At 49.8% G+C, this 16,444-nt stretch overlaps 3 protein-coding genes across 3 annotated transcripts; 2 read left to right on the top strand and 1 right to left on the bottom strand.

The window, feature by feature from the left end:
* Positions 1 to 190: 190 nt before the first annotated feature.
* CTAM01_05829 (WD repeat domain-containing protein) lies at positions 191 to 2,541 on the top strand (the record flags this gene model as incomplete). The annotated part of the gene is made up of 8 exons (XM_060521859.1): positions 191 to 224; positions 307 to 395; positions 520 to 662; positions 755 to 901; positions 972 to 1,393; positions 1,447 to 1,483; positions 1,538 to 1,652; positions 1,717 to 2,541. The coding sequence occupies 8 exons, from the start codon at positions 191 to 193 to the stop codon at positions 2,539 to 2,541; spliced, it is 1,812 nt and encodes a 603-aa protein (XP_060383528.1).
* A 1,083-nt stretch (positions 2,542 to 3,624) lies between these two features.
* Positions 3,625 to 5,011, top strand: CTAM01_05828 (uncharacterized protein; the record flags this gene model as incomplete). The annotated part of the gene is made up of 3 exons (XM_060521858.1): positions 3,625 to 4,099; positions 4,177 to 4,313; positions 4,382 to 5,011. The coding sequence occupies 3 exons, from the start codon at positions 3,625 to 3,627 to the stop codon at positions 5,009 to 5,011; spliced, it is 1,242 nt and encodes a 413-aa protein (XP_060383527.1).
* Positions 5,012 to 5,883: 872 nt separating this feature from the next.
* Positions 5,884 to 8,567, bottom strand: CTAM01_05827 (STE like transcription factor; the record flags this gene model as incomplete). Its single annotated transcript, XM_060521857.1, has 3 exons — positions 5,884 to 6,163; positions 6,531 to 8,181; positions 8,237 to 8,567. Coding segments are annotated over 3 exons (2,262 nt in total), but the record flags the coding sequence as incomplete, so codon positions are not given.
* Between the last annotated feature and the right edge of the window lie 7,877 nt (positions 8,568 to 16,444).

Raw genomic sequence — 16,444 nt, 5'->3', positions numbered from 1 at the left:
GGAAGGGCCCGCCAGCAACAGCTCCCAGCTATCTTATTACACCAAATCCTCCCCTTTTGGATCACCAAGAGATCGCAGGTTACGTCGCTTTTCCCTACGCAGCATTGCATATCGTCTGCCTCTTTCTTTACCGACCCCTTCCCCTCCTCCCTCCCGCCACCCGGGTCTTTCAAAACATACATCATCCTCAATGGCGGGCCGCTTTGTGCGAGCGTCGAAATATCGTGGGTCTTTTTTTGACTGTCGCATGCCAACGTGTTGCGCTGGGACGAGCTGACTGCTGACGCCCGGTTTCCTCTCGTCTAGGACACGTCTTTGGCAAGCCGACCCGGAAGGAGTTCTGCTACGATAACCTTCACATCAGCCGAAATGCCTGGGATACCAACTTGGTGAAGGTAAGTAAGGGGTTCGCTCCTTTGCTTCTTTTGCCCACCTGCCGAGACAATTGATGGGGGGCAAGACCGGGGTCGATAGGAGAACATAAGAGAAAGAGGCTGACCAGAAACTCGCTACCTTTAGGCCAACCCCGACTACCTCTCCGTCAATTGGGATGCCGGCGGTGGCGGCGCTTTCGCTGTCATCCCCCTTGGCGAGAAGGGAAAGGTGCCCGACCAGATCCCGCTGTTTCGAGGCCATACCGCCACCGTCTTGGATACCGACTGGTACGCCGATCCCCGCGACGCCGCGACCCGCGCGCACCATCCACCGACGACGGCGAGCGCACGCGACAATCATACTGATGACCACGTGCTAGGAACCCCTTCAACGACCGCGTGATTGCTTCTGGATCTGAGGATGGAAAGGTCTTCCTTTGGCAGGTTCCCGAGAACTTCACCCTCTACACCGATGCCGACGAGCCCGCCGATGTCTCTCCCGTCAGCAAGCTCGCTGGTCACTCGAGGTTCGTCGCCCGCGACCTCCTCTCCTCCCACTCCGCTTTCTCGACCATGATGCTGATATGTAACATACAGAAAGGTCGGCCAGGTCCAGTTCAACCCCGCTGCGGAAAACATTCTCGCGTCTGCATCCGGCGACTTTACGATCAAGCTCTGGGACATCACCACCGGCTCGCCCACCCACACCCTGAAGCACAACGACATTGTCCAGAGTCTGTCGTGGAACGCCAGCGGCTCCATGTTGGTCACGACATCTCGCGACAAGAAGATCCGCGTGTGGGATGTGCGCGCCGAGAAGCCGGTCCACGAGGCCCCTGGCCACCCGGGCGCCAAGAACAGCAGAGCCGTCTGGATGGGCGAGCACAACCGTTTCGCCACGGCTGGTTTCTCGCGCATGAGCGAGCGTCAGCTTGCGCTGTGGGAGCCTGGTCGCAGTGAGCCGATTGGAGGTTTCAGCATGCTGGACTCCATCTCTGGTGTTATCATGCCTTTCTGGGGTTAGTGTTGGAGGTCTACGCTTCATAAGGGACAGTTGCTAAATTACAGACAGATGACGGATCCAACTGCTTGTATCTTGCTGGCAAGGGGTAAGTAGTTCATTGAGCAGAGTATAGTCCTTGGCGTACTGACAGTTCTGACAGCGACGGCAACATCCGATACTACGAGTACGAGAACGATAAGTTCGAATACCTGAGCGAGTACAAGTCCGCCGAACCCCAAAGAGGCATTGCTTTCGTTCCCCGTCGTGGCATTAACGTAGGTCGACTTCAGCACGAGCGCGTGGTGGAATATTTAGAGAGCCATATCTAACGCTGCGTAGGTGCACGAGAATGAAGTCATGAGAGCCTACAAGACGGTCAACGACAGCTACATCGAGCCCATCTCCTTCACTGTTCCCCGCAGAGCCGAAACCTTCCAGTCTGATATCTTCCCCCCTGCTACTGGCCTCAAGCCTGCCGTCAGCGCCAAGGATTGGCTCGATGGCAAGACCGGCATCCCCTCCAAAATCGACTTGGAGAGTGTGTACGAGGGTACCGCCCCGAAGGAGGTTGCCTCTGACTACAAGCCTCCCGTGATCGCCTCGGCTCCTGCTCCGGCTGCGAAGCCTGCGCCAAAGCCTGCCCCCGCTCCGGAGCCTACTCCGGTGGCACGCTCACCCCCTCCCTCGATGAAGGAGCAGCAGGCCTCCATGTCCAACATGGCCAACAAGTTCAAGGATGACGAGCCTGCTGAGCCTGAGGATGAGGACGACGACTCAAGCTTCGAGGAGGTACAGAGACCAGCTCAGCGCGTCGCAGCCCCTGCTGCAGCTCCTGCTCCTGTCCGTGCCGAGCCGGCCAAGATTCCCTCGCCTATCAAGGCCGCCTCCCCTGCTCAAGTCAAGTCGCCTCCCGCACAACAGTCCCCTGTCAAGCCTGCATCTGCCAACTCACCTGCGTCCTCGACGCATATTGAGTCATCTCTGGATCAGATCAGACAGATGCTCGAGCAGCAGACCAAGCTCATTGGCAAGCAGAACGACAAGATTAGCAAGCTGTCGGACGAAGTCGAGGGGCTGAAGCGCAAGGTGAACGCTGGCGGGTCTCAGGACCAGAGCGAGAGGATCCGACAATTGGAGCTGGAACTTGAGGCCGCGCGGTCTTAGGGAATCTCCTCTGATGTCTTTGTGTGACCTATAGCGTGTAAAGGAAAGGGGGTCTATGGGGGGAGTGTGCATCTGGAGAAGGAAGAGATGTGATGAAAACGGGGTCTTTGGGATGGATAGCAAGCAGTGATTGTCACAAGCAGTGATTGTCACAAGCAGAGTTAGTTTGGTGTTATAAGTACCTATTTTGTTCTCTTCCCCCTTGTTCCTTTGGTGCATGCCATGTGAGCGCACCGCTGGCGCTGGTGCGTCGACCAACTAGGGTTGGATGAGATGGCGCACTGGTGGGTTTGGTAGGCATCTACCTAAGCAATGTACTCATGGAGGTGGTGAACCACAGGAAGGCTCTGATAATATGTCAGTCCGCCCAGGTGATGGTTTCATCTGGTCCATTGGATGTGGGCTATTCTTGGCACTTTGAGGGACTAGGACATAGGTTCCTGTCGCAAGACGTGTCAGATCCAAGGAAACTTTCTTTTTCTTTCTCCTCTGGAGACAGATCAACCTGCTGTGCGCATGTGTCTGGGGGATTCTCTTCATCTCATGTTGTTGTTTCGCTGTGGGAGGTGAGCTCTCATGCAAGATGCCTAGACGACGTGTCTAGTTGTGCAGTCACTGTCGCATCTAATGGACAACACTGGATGGTTTGTGAGGAGAGGGGGGATTTGGGGGCTTTTAGCATCCCACCAAGGCTGATAGAAGCTTTGACGTCTTTTGACGTCTTTGACACCCCCCTCCCATCCATATTGATGTGGTGGAGGCTGCAGCCAATGAGGATGTTCTCCAGCCACAGGTAGGACGAGGCTGAGAAAGGGGACCTTCTCTCAGACCCACTGAAATTTTCAAGATTGTCGCGATAAGGTAGGTAGTCTGCATAGAAGTTTCGGTTGCTGAAGGACTTTTTTACCCCAACAATACTGTAACAATTGGAGTACGACAACGAAGCTACAATCACTGCTTTCGGTCGCAGCAACGAATCGAGGACGACCGTGTCCTCTACTGTACATTCCACATTTCGCTTCTCTGAGCAAGAGCAACGACCGCAAACCTACAAGCTCAGAATCTCGATTTGCGACCGCGAACATGGCCTCGGTCCTCGGAAAGCGCAAGGCGCCCTCTGCGTCGACAACCAAGACGAACAAGCCCACTACGACGACGTTGAGCAAGACTGCTGCACCGGCATTGAAAAAGAAGAAGAGCGCCGAGGGACTCAAGAAATCCTCCGCCACCGCGACAGCGACAAAGAAGAAGACGGCTACCAAGAAGACGAAGGCGAGAAAGGCTGAGGAAAAGGACGAGGAGGAGGAAGATACATCCATGCTAGACGCGCAAGAGATCTTCAGACGGCATTTTGAGGCGCAGTTTAAACCGATTGAGGAGAAGAGCGCGCCGAAGCGCAAGAAGAGCAAGGCCAAGGCCGAAGAGGAGGAGGAGGAGGACAGCGCGAGCGGGAGCGATGAGGAGGCAGACGAAGGCGAAGAGGACATCTTTGAGGACGAGGGTGCTGACGGCGAGGAGGGTGAGGGTGAGGAGTGGAGTGGTCTCTCTGGCGACGAGGGTAAGTCAACCCGCTGGGCGTAATATCCAGAAATGCTATGGAGAAGACCATTGACTAACGAGAGTGAGCTTCGACAGAAGACGACTGCGACGAGGACAGCGACATCCCGTACGACGACATTGACGAGAACCCCGTCATCGAGGTCGTAGACCACACCAAATCCAACGCCCCGCCCGTCGTCAGCATGAGCAAGCGCGAACTCAAGGCCTTCATGGTATACCTCCCCCCTTCCCGTCCTCACATCTCACCATCTCACTAACTCCCTCCTCCTCCTCCTCATAGTCCTCCAAACCCCCCTCCCAAACAGACCCCTCTCCAACCTCCCTCACAGCAGCACAAGCCCCCGACGACCCAGACGACGAAAACGACAAGTCCATGCTCGCAAACGACCTCGCCCTCCAACGCCTCCTCTCCGAATCCCACCTCCTCGCCCGCCACGCCGTCTCCCCCTTCTCCAACCCGTCCAACGCCGCCTCCAAGTCCTTTTCCGAGGGCAAACTCCGCCAGCGCCAGACGGACCTGCGCACGCGGTCCCTCGCCGGCGCGCAGGGGGTGTCCGGCGTCAAATCGATCTTTGTCCAGGAAAAGATGCCGATGGCGATGCGCAAGGGCATCGTCGCCAGCACGGCCAAGCGCGAGGAGAAGCGCAGGAAGACGGCGAGGGAGAACGGAATCGTGTTGGAGAGGGAGGCGCCCAAGAAGGCGACGAAGAAGGAGAGCGGCGGTGGGGGTAGGTTTGGACAGAGGGGCCTTGATGGGCTTGATGTTGGAAGGATGAGGGGCGCCGAGCTGAGGTTGAGCGAGAGGGATGTTCGGAATATCGAGGGCGGCGGCGGTGGACGTGGAGGTCGGGGCGGAAGGGGAGGGAGAGGTGGTGGTGGTGGTGGTAGAGGAGGCCGCGGGAGGAGGTAGACTGATCATCTACCATGCCGCAAGACTCCCGAGCCCTTATATACCTACAGTAATAGGTGCCTCACGTTCGCAGCGGCTCATAGTCTTTCTCAAGGCAGTAGATATGAAAGAGACAAGGCTTTACGCAAATTGTTTGTTCTCCGTCCATAATGCTCAAATGCTTACACGTGACTGGGTCTCAATACATGTCCACTTGCTGGCACGCACAAACCTGTTCATCTCAAGTCCGTCTTAGTCCTCACAATTTTAGAGCATAAGTCACATTCGAGAACACATCACTGGCAAGGAACCGGACTTGGAAAGGTGAATCAACATTCGAGACTCTGCTTATTGTTTCGTGGCAACCCCTGTCGAGCAATCAAAGGAATGCTCGGCAGTCTTCTCCCCCTGGTATCATCTGGCCTTCTGGCGAGTGTTCTTTTCTCAACTATGCCTCTCCAGCACAAAGGAAAAAGAAACAAACTATATATACATGTGCGAGTCGTTTCTCTTCTTCGCATATCGACCCTAAGCTCATGCATAAAAATCTCCCTTTTCGACGGGTACTTTCAAACGTCGAGATCTTCCCAGTCTCTCCGTACGTACCTCTATGTGTGCGAGTTTCCTTTTTGGTGTCTGAGACCGTCGGCCAGACTCGATGCTGAACACATGAAACTGAAAATGAAATAAAAAATTCGCCCGGAGCCAGAGGAGCAATTGTCCAGTCGCTAACGCGTGCCGAAATCCATCTTCTGGATGGATGAAGAAAAAAGAAAAAGCCCCTAACCCATTCCAAACCTTTGTCATAGCCATGCCGCCCTCTAAGTAACACCGTGTCGAAGGAAACGTAACTCCAGTCATAACGAGAGCCGAAGCTCGTGAGGTGTCGTCTCTCACATGATGGCGCTCGCGTTCACTGCCGGTTGGCTGATGGTCATCGGCATGCTGAGCGTCTGCAAGCTGTTGAACGATTGCGCCATGCCGTTCGATGTCGGCGGTGTCGAGCCGTTGGCAATACCGTTGAGCGAAGCGGTGACGTAGGCGTTCTCGGAGTTGGGCGATGCCTCCTCGAGGGAACCCAGCTGGTCCTCGCCAGAGTACTCTTCCTCCTCCTCGCCGGAGAAGTTGAGAGCAGCCTCGCCGTTCTCACCACGGTCATGAGTACGCTTGTGTCTGTTGAAACATCAAAGTCAGTCCATGCTATGCGACGAGGTGGGTTCCCCCCTAAAACTTGGTGGCTGCGTAGTGATGATGATGATGTCTGTGTTGTGGCGCGGCGGTTTGGACGTTGGTTTTCATCGCTTGGGGTCTCGCTCCACATTACATCTTTCTTGACAAAGGAAATGACAAAGGAAATGAGATGAAGGAAAGTTGGGGCATACTGTGCTAGGTTGTCTGATCTGGAGAATGCCTTGCTACAATAAGGGCAGATGTAGGGTCTTTCTTGTGTATGTGTTCTCACGTGTCTGGAGGTTTGGTCAGATTTCAGGCAGGTCGTTTTTTTTGGTTGATCACAAATAGAATCGAGTCTGGTTCTTACCTCTTGAGGTGCTCTAATCTCTTGAAGAGACGACCACACGTGGGAATAGGGCAGGAGTGGGACTTCTGGGGGTAGGGACCAAGTTCCATGACAGTCGCGGAGCGGGCTCTGCGAACGACACCGTTGGGGCCCTGCATGCCAGGCCGGGGAGCGCCGTTCATGGAACCATCACCGGACATATCATCGTGTTGGAGGTGGGAGTAGTCTTGCTGCTGGAGGGACATGGGGTTGAGAGCGGGGCTGCCCTCGACAGTGGACAGCGGAGTGCCGTGCCGGGACAGGTCCAGCATCTCCTTGTGCTGCTGGCTTACCATGGACATGGCGGAGCTGCTGTAGGCAAGGCCGGGCGGGGAGTTGTCTGCAGATTCGTCGCCTTCAGCCACAGGACCGACGGATGCAGAGACCGACCGCCGGAGATCCGAGGGTCTGTGCTGCTGTTGGTGTTGTTGGTGTTGCTGTTGCTGAGCGGCAGCCTGTGCCTGCGCTTGGGCAGTGGCAGCGGCAATGGCTGACATTGACGGCGGGATGGATGAACGCCGTCTCCTCTGCTTGTAGGTGGGGGATCCTTCAATGACGGAGTAGACGTTGTTTGAACCATAGGCTCTCGAGAACTGAGGGCCGGCGAGGTTGGAGGGGGGAAGCTGGATCATGCCGTTGAGACCGTTGACGTTGCCGCCCATGTGGTCGGGGATGGCGGTGTACAGGCCGGTCTCCTCGTTGGCGATGTAGGCGGGCTCGGCGGCCATGCCCAAGGCCTGCTGGGGAGGTGTAATGGGCTCGAAGGAGATTCCGCGGTTGCTGTAGTCCTCGTACTGAGAAGAGACGAATGACGGGGCGGGAGAGTACTCGAGGCCGTAGGCGGGCATCGAAGCGTGTCTCTGGTGACCCTGGGTGATGGGAACACCGTTCTGGTTGTACTGGACGCGAGCGAAATCGGGTTCCCTCTTGACCATCTGCTGGGGAGGCATCTGCTGAGGCATGCCCATCGCTCCGTAGGGCACCATTGACTCCATGCCATCCTGCATAGGAGCAACTGATTGAGGAATCATTTGCGGGGGCGGCATGTTGTCCATGGGTCTCATGATCGGCGAGGTGGACTGGGACTGAGAGAAGGTGACCTGCTGGGCGTTGAAAGACGAGGAGTTGGCCTGCTGGGCCTTGGTGAGCTGCTCATAGAGCGACTGGGACGAGTCGTACTGGAATGACAGAGCAGGCTCGCTAACGGCGACGGTGGTGGCCTCCTGACCCATCTTCTCGCGCTTCAGATCACGCTCGAGAGCGTCGAGGAAGAGTCTGTCGTGGGGTACGCTGTACCAGTAGAAGACCTTCTGCTTCTTTTGTGTGCGAATGCAGTTGTTCTTGTAGAGGAAGTCGAGGAAGGGGCTCTTGGGCTCCTCGAGCGATGCATCGGTTCCCGACTTCAGGTTTCTCAAGTCGGAGAAGATGCCTTCCTCGAACTTCTTGGAGTTCTTCACTGGCCGGCCGAAAGCCTGAAATCTGAAGGACAGGCATCTGACGATGTCGGTTCCGGAGATGTGGAAGAGGTTGTTCCAGAGAACGCAAGAGACGTACTCGCCCGTGGGAAGGAGAAATCTGCGGATGTACTGATCGGGTTGCCAATCAACAGGAGCAGAAATGAGGAAGTATTTCACTGGGAGACGAGTCAATTGAGATCTTTGAGAATTACCGATTCAATTTCGACTTACGGTTGTCAACCTGTTGCAAAGCGACCTGGGCGTCGTGAGGCAACGCCTGCTGGGCCTCGGTGCTCAGCATGAAGGTCTCTGGCTTTTGGGGGGCCATGCCCGCGGCGGCATGTTGTGAGTACATGCTGTCGAATTCGTTGTGATGGGGGTTGACGACGGGTGTCGGTCGCGTCTGACCGGTTCGAGAGCGAGGTCGCGCGGGTGATTCGCCTCGGCAGGATTGCGGAGGTGACGAAGAGTCAAAGAAATGGTGTGTTGGTTTGCGAGACGGAGATCCGCAAAGCTGATTGAAGGCGCTGCCCTGGTTGGATGAGCCCGGTAATGGGATCGTTGCTAGTTTTCTTTTTGATTGATTTTTTGAGACTTAAATCGAGTCCAGCCCGGGAGGAAATAACGTTTTGTGTTGGCACAACTGTAGACCACAGGACCCAAACTCGACCTCAAGCGAATGATGGGTGATTTCGGCTACGCAGATCAAGACCGTCAAGGTGCTGATATTGTTGATGATGGGTGATTTGGTGTTAATCGGCGCCTTCGGTCTCGGAGTGGAACCTTGGGGTCGAATGAATTAGGGGTCGTTGGTGGAAGACGGTGCGTCAATGGCAAAACAAGAAGGTAGAAAAAGCTCGACGAAGGGACCCTGCGCAGGAACTGGAACTGGTTGGCGACTAGACGTGCTTGGTGCTTGCTGGCACGATGCGATTCGCGATGATGAGCAAGCGTGCGACGGGCAATGTCTGAAGTGTCGATGGGCGGGATGATGTGCCTCGGGGGTGGTCAGTCCTGATGAGATGGCAAGAGAAACGGGGGGTGGGAGGTATGTGCGGCTCCGACGAGGAGAGAAGGGGAAGAAGGAGGAGGGAAGTAGAGGGAGAGAATGGAAAAGAGAGATGGGAAGAAAAGAAGAGTCTTGTAAAAAAGAGATATCAGAAGAGTTTGGGAATGGGAGGATGGTCTGGGGGTTTAATGATTTTGGACGGGGTGAGAAAGGGAGAAGGAAGAGAGAAGGTCAGGTCCCCAGCAGGCCAAGGTCAAGCGAAGTGGTTCTTGGGGACGGAGTATGCTGGGTGCTGGTGCGTGTGGTGGTGCGTGGTGTACGTGGTGTGCGTGGTGCGCGGTACCTTGGGCCTGGGGGGGAGGGGGGCATGGAAAGGAGGAGCAAGGTAGGTAGGAAGGAGGAGGAAGACGAGGAGGAAGTGGGTGAGAAGGTCTGGTCTGGTCTGGTCTGGGTCTGGCGCGGGATTGGACTTTTGGGGCCCTTGCCTTGGGTTTGGGTAGGTAGGTACCTTGGAGAAGGTACTTGGGAGTGGGAGTAAAGAGAGCGGCGGCAGCGGCAGTAGGTAGGTACCTGCACTAGGTACTAAGGTATGGTAGCAGCGCGCGTGGGCGTCGGGTAGGCGTGCGGCGGATGGGAGTGAACCAAATGGTGGCAGCCGATGGGTAGAAGGAAGGCCAAGGGGGCAAGAGGACGAGGAGGAGAGACTGAGAGCGCAGAAGGACCCGACTTACTTGGTACAGAGTGACTGAGTTGACTGACTGGTGACTGGACCGTCGAGCGGGTTCAGGGTGAGCAGAGCAGAGCGAAAGGAGGGCAGAGAGAGAGCAAAGACGCAGCCGGGTGGACGAGGGGGGAGGGTGTTTAAGAAAAAAAGGAAGGGGGAGGGGGGTGTGAAAGTTGGGTGGAGAGGGGAGAGAGAAGTCAAGGAGGAGGGAGGACGAGCGAGGAAGCAGGGCCCGGTACCTTGCTGCGGTACCTGGACCGGCGGGAAGAGAAACAGAGCAGCAGGACTGAGAGTGAGAATGAGAATGAGAGTGAGAGTGAGAGAATCCATGCCCACCCGTCCATTCATCCATCCACAACCACCACGAACCCAGCACCAGGCCCGGTTAGGTCAGACAAGGGTAGCGTGAGTGGAAAGACAACAAGTCAAGAAGTCAAGAGCGAAAGTGGGCTAGCACCCAGACCTTCTGACTGAGAGGAGGAGGCGGTCATGATGGTGAGATAAATACGAAAAAACCTTGGAACTAGGGACCTAATTGGGACTGTCCAAGTGGACATACTCCCAGGATTAGGACCATGGACGATGGCGGAACAGGGGTGTGGGAGTGGACGGGTGTGGATGAGATTTGTGGAGGATGAGAGAGAGAGAAAGAAGGCGAGAGACTAGGTCAGGTCTTGGACACACACACGCACACACGCTGGACCTGGACTAGGAGCACAAGGAAAAGCGGAGGAGAATGTCAATGAGGGCGAGAGACCGCGACGCCCGCGCACACACGCACACAATCGCTCTGTCTGCCTACCTGTCTACGGCACTGGTCAGGTACACCTTCACATACACGCGAGGCCAGAGTGTGAGAGTAAGAGAAAATGAGAGACAACGACAACGGGTCTAGGCTTAGCGGGCGAAAAGACGAGTGAAGGGGGCATGAGGATGCAGAAAGACTAGCAAAAAAGTAAGTCAAGCAAGCAAGGTACGGATACCATTACCTGCTTACCTATCCGATACCTGTCTTGCCATTGGGTTGTCTTTTTCTTGTCTCGGACTTGCTATGCGTGGGTGAAGTTGAGTTGGGACAAGCCAGGGGTGTCCCGCGGTTTAACATGCCTACACATGTATGTGTATCCCGCACGCCGGCACAACAATAACAACAACCGGGGACGGCTGGTGTTATTGTTGACATTCATCAGTCTCGTCCCTTCTCGTCTTGTACATAGTATACTGTGTAATGCGCGTGATCATGACAGTCGGAGTTGCAGGTTCCTGCATGTAATCCAGCAGTGTAGGACATTCTTTTTAATCAAGAGCAATAAAACTGGGGCGATGATATCCTGCCAGCACCTGCCGATATCCTGCCCCCAAGTATGGCTACGACCGCCCCTGCCTCCGACCACGGAGCCCAGCTGCCCATACCTACCTACTTACCTACCTACTTACTTACCTACTTACCTACCTACTTACTTACTTACTTACCTACTACTACTTCGTTAACCTTGCCGTCACTACCGCTACCGCTATTACTAATTAAAACTATTCCTAACGTTAATATACTATAAAAAGGGAATAATTATAAAATTAATAATCCCTTTGTTTATTAATATACTATTAATTATAATAAATATAGTTACGTAGAGTATAACTACTTACTTTATAACTAGCGCTTTTCTAGCTTATTTAAAGCTAGAGTAGTACTTAATAAGGCTATTTATAAAACTAGCTTTATAATCCGAATTGTTTAATATAAACCCTCTACTAGGGCGCTAATTATTATTATTTATTATTATATTTATAGCCCGCGTTATAATTAAAAATAATAATACTTTATAAAATTAACTTACTTAAATAAGCGTTATAAATCTTTAACTTTATTTATAAACTATTATTAATAAATCGTTACTAGCTTTTTAAGTAATAACTAGCTTTTTTATCCTATTATTAATAACTTTTATAACTACTATAACTACCTATTTAGCTATATTAATACTTTTACGTATTACTACTACGCGCTATTATATAATAAAAAGGGCTAAATCGTTAACTAATAAAATAAGGGTATTCGACCTATTTAAATCCTTTCGAACCTCTAGTTAAAAAGTAGTAATTATAGTAATATCGTTACCCGTAATATACTTAATATACTAGCTACTTATTACTATAATAAATTAAGTAATAGATCCCTTATCGAGTAGTTATTTAATTAATTATATAATTTTATAAAGTATTAGTACTATTTTTAACGTAACGACGCGGGCTATATTATAAACTTATTTATTATACTTATTACTACGATTTCCCTATTTTAATAATATCCGGATATTTTATTAATAAATTTTATATATAAAACTAATTAATTTAATATATTGCTATTTAATATCTATAGAGCTATAAACAATAATTATGTTTTTTAAGTTATAAGCTACTTTTTATCTAGTAAGAAAGAAGCTAATTACTATTAAGCTATTAACTAGTTATTAATATTACTCTAAGCTTACGATATTCCCTTTTTATAAGTTACGTATATAAATCGTAAGATTACTTTACTTAACGCCCTTAATAATAATACCTAATTTAAAATAGTACTATATATACTTTATTACTAGTACGTTAACCTTAATATACTAACTAAGACCTAGTACTACTTTAGCCCGGCTACGAGGGATAAGACTAATATAGTTATATATAACCCTTATTTCTAATAATTCCTTATAAATTAGAATAATCTCCTCTATAATAAATTAATAGCTATATACTATAACTAATTATTTAAATTTAAAACTACTAAGTACCTTATAATAATAGTTAATTACGCTATTAATACTTAGTTTAAGCCGTAATATAAAAAAATCGTACTTACCTAAGTTAACTAAATTAAGTATTTTAGTTACCTAACTACGTTAATTATTAAATCCTTATATATAAGTATTAAAATACGAATTTATTATTATATAAGTAACTTTAAAGCCGTATTTAATAAATTAGTTATTTTTTAAGTAAGTTAAGTAGTTATAATTAGTACTTATTAAACTTATTACTAAGCTAAGGTATTAAGCGTTATTATAAAATTACTTTAAAAAAAAGTACGTACGTATATATATTATAATACTTTCAAGTACTTTTTATAAAAACTCCGTATACTAAGTAAATAACTAAATTTAGGTTTATATAAAAAGTTATTAAAAAAGTACGTACCCTATTTAATTCGAACTACTTATAGGCTACTTTATTATTACGTCCTTTAGTAATATATTAAAAATAGTACCCTAATATTACTAAAAAAGATCTATTTATACTAGTTCTAGTAACGCTTAGAGCTTATTATTAATAATAATACCTCTACCCCCCTACTTAATCCCCTATAAATCCGAAATAAGGGTCGCTTATAGGGCTCTATAATAAGTATTATAATAGTTATAATAAGTACTATAATACTTAAATTAAAAAAACTAGTAGTCGATCTAAGTACTTTTTCTAAATAAGAGCCCTCTATATTTAAGTATAAAAAAGCTATTAAATATATAGAAGTAATACTTATACTAGTACTATTATTATTAATAATACTTTTAATACTAAGTAAAGCTACCTTTACTTAATAAGGCCTCGAGATTATATATAATTTTAATATATACGAGCTTAGTATAAAAATATAGTAGGGGTATTAATAAGCTATTATTAACGAAGTAATTAATATAGTTAATAATAATATAATTAATTTTATAGGGGCTCCTTAGCTACTAACGCTTATAAAATTATAATCCTAATTAACTAATAATCTTACGTAATTAAATATATTATAAGATCTAGTTAATAAAAATTACTCTTATAATATTAATCTTATAATAAAAAGCAAAATAGATAAACTTATTAATAAGTACGAGGCTAAAATAGAGTACGAAGCTAAAATAAAAAAAGTTATTAAATTATAAGTTATAAGCTATATAAAATAATTAATAGTTAATTAGGTAGTTAATTAAGTAGTTAATTAGGTTAATTTATTAATTACCGTACTTTTTATTAAAATAATTTAATCGACCATAAGTTAATTAACGGCCTCTAATTAGCTTAATCCGTTTAAATGCTAACTATATAGAGCTTAGCTTACGTATATACCCGAGACCGGCGGTTATATAGCGGCCGCAGCCACACTTAGTGGCAGAATAGCGGCAGCTAGTGGCAGGATATTATCGCCCTAAAACTACAGAAAAGTCAACTCGCCAGACTGACGGGAACTAGGGTATATGCTATAAGTCGGCATGAAGAGGCTGCTATTAACCGTTGCACTCCTTGCAAGCGATTAGTCACTTTGGGTGGCTCTCAGGCGTTCTCGTGTACTTTGTATGGAGTGCTAAGGTGGGATGAAGCGTGGCTGTGGGGAACAGCGCTAGGTGCTCGTCTTTTGGTGGATAGCTATCAACTGAGTGAGTCCGGTGTCTCTTGTCTATCCCGTACTCAACTCTCTCTACCATGCGTCGCGGCAAAGCTTTAGTATTGTACGACAGTAATCATGTGGTGCCGCTCATGGTTCCTGGTGGTTCCTGGCCCGGCCTTTCTAGTGCCTATTGCTTGTACAGATATCGCTGCTGACAAAAACTTGTCGGAACGGTACTTTACTACTAGCAGCCAACGACGGGAATCGTAGATAGACGTAAGCTAGACGCAGGTCCAGGTCATAGAATAGTCCGCTGCTGCCAACTAGAACAGGGAGTCCTCGTTGCCGTTCCTGTGTGCGTGATGAGTATATACATATTCCCATACAGAAGCATCATGAGATCATGTTCCTTTTGTTCCTGACATGCCGTCCCTGTTCCTGTCTGTCCCTGTTCTAGGAGGAGAAGTCAAAGTCGAAGCCCATACTGCTAGGGAAACTGTACCATACGGGGTGGCCACCACGGCACCACCAGATGGAGGGGAGAGAAAGCGTGCGGAAGTACCAACCGGGGGTGCCCAGGGAATCTTTGTGGATCGCCGATTGGCCGGACCTGGAATTAGCCTTTGCTCCCGAGACTTTAGAGTGAGAGTTGAGAGACAAGAGAAAGATGGCCGCTGCTAATCCGGACGGTTTTCTTTCTTTCCCGCTCCCAAGTGTCTGTCTCTTAGCCCCATCTGACGAAATTCCAGGCCCCGTCGTTCTCGCTTGGCCGCTGTAGGAAAAGAGTCTCTATCTGGAGCTCTGTACACTATCCGTAGTCACTTTTGAAATAGGGAGAAGAGAGATAGAGATAGAGTGTGAAAGAAGGACGGCGCGCCGCGCCAGGCCAGGCCCCCCGCGGGGGAGGCAGGTGTGATGGAGAAAAGGCAAAGGCTTTCGCAATCGGCATAGCTTTGGCTGATAGCCTGGTAGGTTGGTTCTTCTTCTTCTTTCATCTCTCTTCACCTCTTCTTCTCTTCCTTTGCGCACGGGGCATCTGGGCGGAAAGTGTATGTATGTAGGGTACAGAAAAAAGTAAGGGGTGGTGGATGAGAGGTGACGAGAGTTGAGTTGAGTTTAGTTGTACCAGGGGTGAACCACTTTCAAAGTCTCTCTCGCTTGCAACCGGTAAAGCGGCCCCGAGACAATGTATCTGCCAAATGTCTCTCTTCCGTCCCTCTGTACCTCTCGTTCTCTATTTGTCTATCTGACCCGTTCTAAGATCATGGATCTAGTTGAGTTGGTCCAGGATAGGGAATTGCATCTTGCAGAAACGAGAGAAGGACGATTCACTACGGACCACCTAGGTATGTAGACAAGAAGCCCCGGACAAGCAGGCCCCAGTTGCCGGCAAGCTCGTGTGTCCACAAAGCAATATCGCTACATACCGCTTACAAGACACAACGGCGCCCCCAAGCGAGTAAAAACTAAGGTGTCGTGTTAAGCACCTAGGATAATACGTATAGCGGGATGCAGAGCACCGCAGTCCGCACCGCGTAGCGAAGGGGGACATTACAGGAAACCCATCAACCGCCGACAGAGCGGACGGCAACAACACTGACTGGCTTTGGCAGCGACAGCGACACTGACACTGACATTGGCTCCCACTCGCGCTCGCTGTCTGTCCCTTGCCTGCGCTCGCGCCTTTTGCGGCTTTCTTGCGTTGACTAAAGAAAGAGGAGGAGGAGGAGAAAGTCTCGCGCTCTCACTCTCGCTCAACGCGCTGAGCCAAGTCAGTTAGATGGTCAGACAAGTCTCGCGCGGCCCTTCGCTCTAGGCCCTAGAGTCTTCGATGACTGTCTGCGTCTGGTGGTTCTCCATAGCCGCACAATGCACATGTAAAGTCACTGTCAGTGGCAGTCCCTGCGTAACAAGTCCCCCCTCCACCATCTCTCTCCCTCTCCCTCCAACGACCCAACCCAACCCACTAACATGCTGGACCTCGCATGTCATTGATGCCGACAACCTTGCTCTGCTTCCTGTCAGGGCTTCCCTTCCGCCAGGGGGGGCGACATGCGGACATCGTCCACGGCGCCCATGAACGGCAGTGGTCCATTTCGATGGGCATCAGTGGGTTTGGTTGCAGTTGGGGCCCTTGGCCTTGGCCAACAGGAAGACCGGATTCTTCTGTTGTCGTCAGGGATGGTGGACTGAGGACAACGCTCTTCTGTCTCTGTCTCTCTCTTGCACAAAAAAAACGAAGTCTGGTCTCTTTACTCCTTGTGCTGTGCTCTGCTCTCTCTGCTCAAGGGACCCGGCCAGAATTCTCTAGGATATTCATCAAAAACAGGCAGTCAACGG

Source organism: Colletotrichum tamarilloi, assembly GCF_030869305.1.
Source record: "Colletotrichum tamarilloi strain Tom-12 chromosome Unknown Scaffold_15.1, whole genome shotgun sequence".
NCBI classification, from domain to species: domain Eukaryota; kingdom Fungi; phylum Ascomycota; class Sordariomycetes; order Glomerellales; family Glomerellaceae; genus Colletotrichum; species Colletotrichum tamarilloi.
Note: the sequence above shows the minus strand (reverse complement) of the source record. Positions and strands in the feature narration are given on the sequence as shown.